The sequence below is a fragment of the Danio aesculapii genome, chromosome 5 (assembly GCF_903798145.1).
Source record: "Danio aesculapii chromosome 5, fDanAes4.1, whole genome shotgun sequence".
Classification (NCBI taxonomy): Eukaryota; Metazoa; Chordata; class Actinopteri; order Cypriniformes; family Danionidae; genus Danio; species Danio aesculapii.
The window spans coordinates 34,746,410-34,756,611 of NC_079439.1; the positions used below are offsets into that span (position 1 = coordinate 34,746,410).

Below are 10,202 nucleotides of genomic sequence, written 5' to 3' on the forward strand. Positions count from 1 at the left end.
TTTATGCTGAATATTAAGATTAAACCAATGTAGCCAATTATTACAATTTTATATCACAAACTAAACACTTTCAAATATAGCCACATCAGAATACGCTGTGGAGTATTCGAGCAATACATACATTACACTATGTTTGATTCCTGAATTAATTGACTTGGTTGAATTAATCACTCAGTGACATGATCATAAAGACTCTAGATCTCTTTCAATAGTAATTATGTAGATTATTTGTATTTATAGGCACATTTTAACTTCTCAATGAAAGCTTTCACTTAATTGACATCAAATGAGTACAAGCACAAAAAATGTTTATACGCTTGTTATTATATTATATCCTCATTTGTAAGTCGCTTTGGATAAAAGCGTCTGCTAAATGACTAAATGTAAATGTAAATATTAGTGAATCTGGAGTATTCAAAAAGAGTTGCATGCATAAGCTTAGTCATTTGCATAAAATGTGTCTAAAACGTTTCCATATGAAGAGTTCAGATGCAGAAACCTCTATGTGCTGTCTCAATTGTTCTTCTAAAATGAGTATTTTCCTCAGGCTCTTGTGTATTGGTTTAGGTTAGGTTAGGTTAGGTTACTTTATTTATACCCAAAGTTAGATTTGGTTTGCAATCAAGAGTCCTCATTTCATAACACTGCCACACAAAAACCTCACATAGTAACAATAACAAATGGACATAAAGACATAAAGACATAACAAAACTAAAATAATAAATAGATAAACGTAAAAAATAAAGAAAGAATAAATAAATAACTGCGTCAAGGTGGCGCAGTAGGTAGCACAATCACCTCACAACAAGAAGGTCACTGCTTTGAGTCCTGGCTGGGCCAGTTGGCATTTCTTTGTGGAGTTTGCATGTTCTCCCCATGTTTGCATGGGTTTCCTCCGGGTGCTCTGTTTCCCCCACAGTCCAAAGACATGTGGTATATATAGGTGACTTGGGTTAGCTAAATTGTCCATAGTGTTTGTGTGTGTATGAGTGTGTATGGGTGTTTCCCAGTGTTGGGTTGCAGCTGGAAGGGCATCCGCTGCGTAAAACATATGCTGAATATGTTGGCAATTCATTCCCGCTGTGGCGACCCCTGATTAATAAAGGGACTAAGCCGAAAATCCCTCTGCTTTAGCCTATGCCTTATTTATATGTCTAATGGCTGCTGGTATGAAACTACTTTTGTATCATTTAGTTCTTGATACTAAAAACCTGCGACCAGAAGGAAGGAGCTGAAACTCTGAGTGTAGGGGATGAGCAGTGTCACTTAAAATTGAATTTGTAATTCTCTTGAGCTGCCTGGTAAACAGAGCCTCCACATTGGCTAGTGACACCCCAGTCAGCTTACTGGACCACTTAACTATCTGTTTTGGTGTGTTTTTATTCTGAACAGAAAGGTTCTTAAACCCTGACACCGAGGTAAAAGATAAAATGGATTCAAGAAAAGGATCCGTTTCATTGCCTTTAAAGTGAAATAACTGAACATAAACATAGGAGGCTGAGAAAAATGCTCATTTTAGAACAATTCAGACGACACTTAGAGGTTAAGGACTTTCCACACAAGCTTCATGGCAAAGTTAAGTGTCTATTGAAAGCACACTTCAGAATCTTACAGAAATCTTACATCCATCCAGTCTCTAGTGTGAATAAATTAGTGTTGTTGCATGACTTGGTTGAGTAAATGATTGAGTGATTTATTCATAAAGGCAGTTCCTTGTGTCCCTGATAAATCAGCAATTTGAAAGAATCTGTTTAAAATTAATAATTCATATAGACAATTTTTGCCACCTCTCTTTGGCTAGCAGTCTGTGCCCTCCCATGTTAAAAAGGAAAATTATTTGGTCTTGTATTCCTCCGGCACTGTTGGATAAAATCAGCTTGTGCCACAATTCAAAACCAGACAAGACTAGATGATAAATAGGTGATAATAATGTGATGATCTTACTGCAACAGTTTTATCTGAGAGTACAGATACTGTATATAACCAGCTAATTTCCCAGTCTGCTCAAGACACCAGGGGTTTCTTTCAGTTTTTTTCATTCTATCAACACTTACTGTGCTGCAGTTTCAGGAGTGAAAAGCAGTGCGTAGGAAAGCAGGATTGAATGTGCATTCTTTTTCCGCATAATTCTGTCATGAAAGTGAGATGATTGACATTTGATAGCAATAAACAATATAAACTAATTCTATGTTTTTTTTCTAAGCTGTTAACCAACTTTTAACTTGAACGTTTAAAAGTAATGCTTGACTGAAATTGTATAGCCAGTTTAGGTGTAACAATAGTTTCTTTTTTGACCCTTTTTTGAACCCCTTGGTGTTGAATGAGGTGTTGCGTTGTGAGAGGCCCACCACCTTGGTCTTGTGTCCAGGGCCCAACATTTTCTGCTAATACCCTGCATGCAAACATACACAAATGGAGTGATGTAATTTGAGGATGACAACTGTTGCATTTCACTGGCCTACTGATCATTTGTAACAACATGTAATATGGACACTGTACTGAGGTCAACATTTCTCATCATAGGGCTACTAAATGAAATCTACACAGAGTTGAAAATGCGCATTATGCTACTGTACTTACAGCATTTATAATTTCATAATGATTCAGTTGAAATGATCTATGTCCTATATAGATATAATATTGTCACACCATTATACTGCAGTGATGGTCCCAGTACATGTGATATGCCAAAATGGGGTGTGACCTCTGTCTGTGTGTCTCGCCATTTCTGACACACACACACACACACACGCACACACACACACACACGCACACACACACACACACACACACACACACACACACACACACACACACACACACACACACACACACACACACACACACACACACACAACAGCTCATGTGCAGAACCACTGGTCCTTGTGCTGGTGTATCTGACAATGATGCAGTGTTATTACTGAGCACACGCTTTAACACTCCTATCATATCCTTTCACTGGCAGAACGGTCCAATGAAAGCACAATCCTCTTACAAACACAAGATCAACGGGTCAATACTTCAAATGCATGCGCATTTATAGGAAAGAGCATATCTCAATCATAGCCTATAGCTGTCTGAGTAGCCTACATCTGTTCTGCAGAAAACCTGGATCTCCCCTCGACGGTTCTTGGGGAATCCCGATGAAAAAAGTGGGTTATGGCTGTTAGAGGCTGATGTTTTAGCGCGTAATGGACCATGACTTGCGCCTTAACTGTCAAGAAGCCACAAAACCTTCTAAGATATCGTGTGAAACGCGCGCTCGCGCGCGCACAGTTTTTTTTTTTATTTTCTTTTGCCTTGATTTTGTGCTATCGTTTATCTCTTTATTTAACCGTCCATGTTTTCTTAATTATGTTTGCATTGTCTGTTTTCAACATTATTTTCCCTGTCTGTTTCAGTACTTTGAATGCTCTATTTTGGCAATATCTGCTGACAGTCTTGCCAGTGAATCTTTGTTGACTCTAAGTTCCCCAGTGACAGCTTTAAGACCCTTTAATATGCTGCATGTCCATGCCAAATCCCCCTGAAAGCTCGTCCAAAACCCACACACTTGAGTAAAACACGTCTATCTCAGATGCTCTGCACAGTACTGTGATAATTTACAACCCCACCATCCGGTAGCCGGATGATGCGGTGTTCTCAAATTGCCCACTCCCCACAAGAAACCCCTTCACCTAATATCAACTCACCTCGTTATTTCGAAACTGCAGCCCTTCCTGAGTAGCAGGGCTCTCTTTCGCATGATTCCCGCTTTCTCTCGTCCCAAGTACATGTTAATATCCGAATTCATGGTGGTGGGATAGCGGGTCGCACGGGTCCTGACTGCACGCGCAGAGACACAGAAGCAGCAGCGCGAGCGCCGTTGATGATGATGAGGATGGTGATGCGGCTCTGCTGCTCCGCGTCTGGCGAATGGAGAACCGGGAGGGCGCACAAAGAGAGAGGGGGATACAAGATCAACAGTGGGTCCTCCTCAAACGGAAAAAGCCTAAAAGTGAGCCACACTCTTTCTGTGGCCAGAGAAGATTTGATTCAAGTGGATTCAGTGTGCTCAGGGCTGAGGAAAGGATTCGTGAACTCCATTCACTCCGGTTCCTCCAGATTAGAAGTGCAAAAAGTCGTCGGTGAAAAAAAATCTCCGGGTCGATCCCCCCGTTCCCCCGTTGTTTAGGGGATGTACACTGGAGTAATGTACCGCTCCAGCCGTAGAGTCTGCGCGGTCCTAATGTCTACCCAGAATATTGGAGAAAAAAATAAGATTTTTTTTTCTTTTTGTGGGGCGGCGACTGACTCTCTCAAATGAACGAACATTGCGCACTGTCGTTTTTGTTCCTCTTCCCTGGAGAGAACAATATCATTATTGAGAAGAAAATGTTTTTCTTTAGGCAGTGTTCTTTCTTTAATTATTTTTATCACCATCGTGACTCATAGATTACTCGCCGTTATGAAGTAGGAAGACAAACCTCAAAAGCGTCAGAGCCAAGTTTTTTAAGAACAGCATCCTATATGAGACATATAGGCCTATAGGTGTGTGTGTGTGCGTGCGTGCGTGCGTGCGTGCGTGCGCGCGTGTGTGTGTGCGCGTGTAGAACAAGAATAAGTTATTTCATAGTAAAGTAAAATCAATGATTCCAGTACAGCCCCTAAAATACTTATTAAATGTATATATTTTATATTTGTTTACATTCATACTATCATGTTCCTTAGTTTGTCATCATGTATTATTGTGCATCTGTGTGCGTGTGTGATTGTGTAGGCTACTGCTCAGAACAAGTGTGTTGTTTCATTTTTAAATGTGGTTCCTCCACATTCCAGCATGTGCTATAGTTGAATTAAATAGACTTAGTTTAATAGTTTCCTACTCAGTTCTCACTCCTGAAACAGGAGCAGTACAGTAAAGTAAGTGTTAACAGAATGAAAAAAAACTTTTATTGAACTTTGGAAAGAATTGTTCTGAGCTCTCATCCTGAAAGAAAACTGTCATCTCGAGCAAACTGGGAAATATACAGTACAAAGCTGGATATATACAGTATCTGTTTGTAATTAAATGTAATTTATTAATTTATAGTGTATAAATGTGTGAATGGGTGCTTCCCAGCACTGGGGTTTAGGAGCTAGTATACTCTCAGTGCTTGGTTGGCTGGAAGGGCACCCACCGGTAAAACATACAAGAGTAATTGGCGGTTCATTCCACTGTGGTGAGCCTTGATAAAAGCCAAAAGAAAGTGAATATATGTTATGATGACTGAGGATGGAACATTATTTTACTCATATTTTAACATTTTATGTTCTGAAACATAAATATAGACACCTTACATGTACTATATGCTGTCAATATATACACATTTATTTCAATTCATACTAGGCATGGGCCGGTATAACATTCTGACAGTATAATAACCTTGGATAAAAATATCCCGGTTTCGCTGTATTGTGATAAGTGCTCTAAAATATATTCTTTGAAATGTCCTGGTAAAAAACAAAACATTTGTACCCCTTTTAACACAATATATTTTATTTTGAGAAACATTTATACTATTTTGGAACAGTAAACATGTCAGGCGAAGGAAAGGTGTGTTCACATGTCAGTGTTTCTACTGATTTCTTTATATTTTAAAATGGTATCTTTTGACATCTTTTCTGCTGGAGATACTGTTGGCCCAAAAAACAAACAAACAAACAAAAAAAAAAACGTAATAAAAAAAATCTTACATATTTCCATAGGAACGATATAGCATAACATTTTGGCGGTTTTAAAACCTTGAAAATGGTTATCGTCCCATGCCTAATGCAGACAACTTTTAAAAAAAGGTACTGCCGCAGTCACAGCGTTTGGATCTTTATTTTAGAGTGTATCATAATCTTATCTTTGAAGCATACTATACATAGCCTACTTTATACACGTTACAAAAAATCTGTGTTTATATTATTAATAATATTGTGAAAAGCAGTGCTGTAATGAAGTTAAAACTGAGGTATTGATCCAACACACACTCATGCAAAAGCACAAGACTTGGATGGAGACATTTATCAAACAGAGCAGATGTTTTTCTACTGGATCAGAATCCAAGTTTATTCCGAGTTGCATGGACAGCAGGGAAAAAAGCAATGCTCCACGCAAATACAGTGCAACTAGTTACACAATCGCTCATAGTTACAGTAACACAGCAAAACAAATAATCTTATCAACTTTTAAAAGGGAGGCAAAAATCCTCTCATATCTTTTGTTGTTGACTTCAAACTCTGATCAAGATTGTTTAACTTAATTTAAACAGTGCCAGCTGTATGTGAGTGTTTGTGTTACAGTAATTCTTGAAGTGTTACTGGAAGAACTGTCTGAGCATGACTCATGTTTGTCTTGTGGCAGCAAGAATCACGCTTGAGGTCATGTTCATTTGCTTTAAAGGTGTGTTTGTGTGTGTCTTAATCTGAGTGTGTTTTATGTTCTGGTATACTGTATATCTGCCTGACATCACATATGCCACTTCAACATATACGTCAAAAACACATTGATTTGTTTATTGTTACTTTAACCTGCCTTTTATACTCCATACTTGAATGCCTTAGCAATATTGTAATGATCGCAGTCATGTCAGCCAGGCTTTGTTGGTTGTGACTCTCACAAGAGAAAGACATGGAGCTCTATTTTAATGATCTAGGTGCAAAGTCTAAAGAGAATGGTGCAAAAGATCATTAAGGGTTTGTCTGAATCCCCTTTTGCTATTTTATGGACGTAAAAAATACACTCTGCGCCCTGGTGGATGGTCTAACAGGGTTGTACTTATTCTCTTAATGAGTTATGGTGTGTTTTGAGCATAACATGCATTAAACCAATCAGAGTCTCATCACCCTTTCCCTTTAAGAGTCAATTACACCATTTGCTATTTACATGGTGAACTTTGTAAGTGAAAAAACTGAATGAAAAAACTAAATGCTTCACTAGTGAGAAAACTGATTATCTGCGCAAGGATAAAGAATGAGCCTCCTCCATTTGGCCTCTTTACTTTCTCTTTACTTTACTTTTACACTTCACTTTACTCCTTTACTTTCATGGATAAGGAAACGGTGTTGTACGCACTCCACTGAAGACATCCACCAGCCTACATTTTTAATTTAGTTTTTAAGCGCAAATATTTGTTTCAAAACTATTTTTAAATTCAGTTCTAATTTCCAGCAAATGAGTAAATGAACAATAAAAACGAAGTGTGGTCAAAAAATTATATCCAAACACATGTCCTATTCTTATGCCCCATATGATGATGCATACCTCTTCGAAACAGGTGGACAAAAACTTGTTTTTATGAACACAAAAATGCATATAATAAATAATACTGCTAATAGTAATAACATTATTATAAAAATGCAAATTGTCATGAATAAAATGAAAAAAGCCCCCCCGGATATTAAAGATATAAAAACAGGCAGTGTTTTTTTATATCCGTGTAGAAAATAATAATTTTTGTAACTTTTTAATTCTTTATTAATCCTTTATTTGTTTTTTCAAATGTAAATATATTTGTGTATTGCTGTACTGTACATTCTGTGTGTATTAAGCATTTGAATCGGCATAGGTGCATAACTAACTTTAGACTAAAAGTCCACTGGACTTTAGACTAGCTTTTACACTAAATAAAAAACCTCATTCAAAAAAACTCATTGGATGAACTCAATTTAATTAAGGGCAGAATTTCCATCCAATAAATTTGTTTCGCACCAACTAAAAATAAACTATTTACACACTTAAATGCAATTGAGTTGATCCAACATGATTTTATCAAATAAAAGTTTAAATTAGTTTGTATTTTATTTAACTCAAAAGTCATATATTATCACGTCTATTATGTGTTATACATTTCGAAGTCTCTTAGTTAAAGTTATCCTGAATTAACTAAAAGAGCCATTTTAAGCATGTTTCATGAGTTACATAAACAGTTGATTGAGACTGATCTCAGAACTAATTTTAGGACAGTTATTGGTCTCTAAGCAAAGCAACAAACTGCAATTTGCTTATTAAGCTGCCAATACCCAAAGCATGGGTGCTTCTTCAAGGTGGTAACCTCAAAACTCAAAGCATTACACAACTCTTTGAAATCTTCAAACTAAGGTGAAGATTAAACTCTAACAAGCCTTTTTATTAACTTTAAACACCAAAGATTACTTTAATTGTCAACATTTCCTTCTCTTAATTCAATACCATGGCTAATTCAATACCAATACTAATTCAAGTGGACTGAACATAAATCAAATAAATTGGCCAAAGAAATTACAAGAATTGTGTTGTTTCAGCTCATTTTAAACAAGTAGTTTGAACAAGCAGCAGTAATCATTTTTTGGAGTGTATTTGGTCAATGGTGCAGTCTATTTCAGTTTCTCAGAATAGCAACATGCCAACAATGTGCCTTAACACACCTCCTTTTTAGACTGGCACATCCATGAGTACACAAAGTAGTGCAAATGGATTTGCTATTTAAACAACATGGTGCATAACGTGAAAATTAAGGGGGTCACACAATTGATGCTCTGCTCGACAACGTGAAGCATTGCGCCACGCAGCGCCATGAATTTTCGAATTTTAAACATAGATTTCTATCAGGGTACACACACCGAGGCCGCAAGTCGGTGGCTGTCCGCGGCACCCAGCTACGGACTCAGGAAACTGTTCATATTTCTGCCATGCCACAGAGCATCATCTGAATACGTTCATTTTAAATAGCATGCAAATGTGCACTTCTGGTGTGAGATACTTTCAACTGTCATGTGCGCACCGTGTCGCGGCGCTGGGGGGGGGCGCATATGGTGTGTGACGCACTTTAGGGTTGCGCTGGTCTGAAAATAACAACAAATCACGCAAAACATGTCTTGCGCCTTATTGTGCCGGGTGTATGATAGGGCCCATGCACACAAATAAACAGTGCAGAGACAGTGAGTGAGAGACAAAGAGAGAGATTTTAAACAAACCAGCTGCCTGTGATTCACTTGGCATAGACGTCTCAGTAATGGCAAAGACATTTGATTAGTGATGAGTTTTTTTTTTACTTGACACCAGCCAATGCCTAACAAAGCCAAACAAAGTGAATGATAAAATCTGATCAAATTCAATGACATGCCTGTTTGTGTTGTGCATATTTTGTATTGGAGAGTGATGGTGTCCAGCAGTTCCTTGTGAGGATTCTTTGTTGTCCAGATGGTATAAAACTGTGTACATTTCACTGACTGAAGGAGAATGTGTGGTCCGTGTGTCTGTGTGTGTGTGCAGCTTGGCTAGGAAACAGCATGTTGATTTTTCTGAGACAGCAGGACAAGTAGAAGTAAGAAAAAGACAAAAGGCATAACAGAAAATAACATTTTGGTTGTAGTCACGTACGCTCGTCTTATGTGCAACACTGCCAGAAATTGCATCATTTGTATTCCATTAAATTTCTTATTTTGTACTGAATTGTTATTTATGCATTTTTATCCTACTTGCATGCTGTTTCTCTGTCCACAGTCTGTGTCCTCTTCTGCAAGGCCTGTCAAAATAACACAGTGGGATGGGGGATGCTGGCACATACACACACACAAAGCCCATCCTCCATGTATTTGAGAAGGGGTTACCCTGGATACATCAGTGAGCGAATGGGGAAGCTCCGATCAGCTGATAATTTGTGACTCTGATAAATGAAAGTACATTGATACTTAGAGATTTTGAGATCTTAACGAGCTGTAATGGATATTCAGGGCCATTAAAAATCTTATAACAGGAAGTGCACTGACCTATAGTAAAGATTTAAATCCTTCAGGAAAGGCAAGCATAATGAATTTCTATGTAAATTTGTCATAAACATGTTATTGAATATTTTGTAGCAAGCAATTTGATGCAAGTTGCATAAACAATTGACAAAAATATTCGTTTTGCTCATGTTTTATGAATGAAAAGCTACACAGATTATTTTTTTTATAGAGGTTTGTCTGGTAAGCATGACCATTGCCTTTAGATCACCACCTGTTTCTGAAAAGCTTATTTGTTTATTCATAACTTTTAAGAATTAGCTAAGCATTCTGAAAAAAAATTGATTTATTTTTTATTATAAACCAATATGTTGTTTTTTCAAGCACACACCATGTATTTATTAAATAGTTACATTTGCACATATTCATTTAGCACACTTTTATCTAAAACAACTTGCAAATGAGGATAAAAGAAGCACGTCAAATCACCA

General features: G+C 37.5%; 1 protein-coding gene across 1 annotated transcript in view; it reads right to left on the bottom strand.

The window, feature by feature from the left end:
- garnl3 (GTPase activating Rap/RanGAP domain like 3) overlaps window positions 1–4,253 on the bottom strand; it is a 104,979-nt gene extending 100,726 nt beyond the window's left edge. Inside the window, 1 exon segment of the mRNA XM_056458044.1 lies at window positions 3,693–4,253. Coding sequence (XP_056314019.1) covers window positions 3,693–3,793 — 101 coding nt within the window. The 5' untranslated portion in view covers window positions 3,794–4,253.
- Between the last annotated feature and the right edge of the window lie 5,949 nt (window positions 4,254–10,202).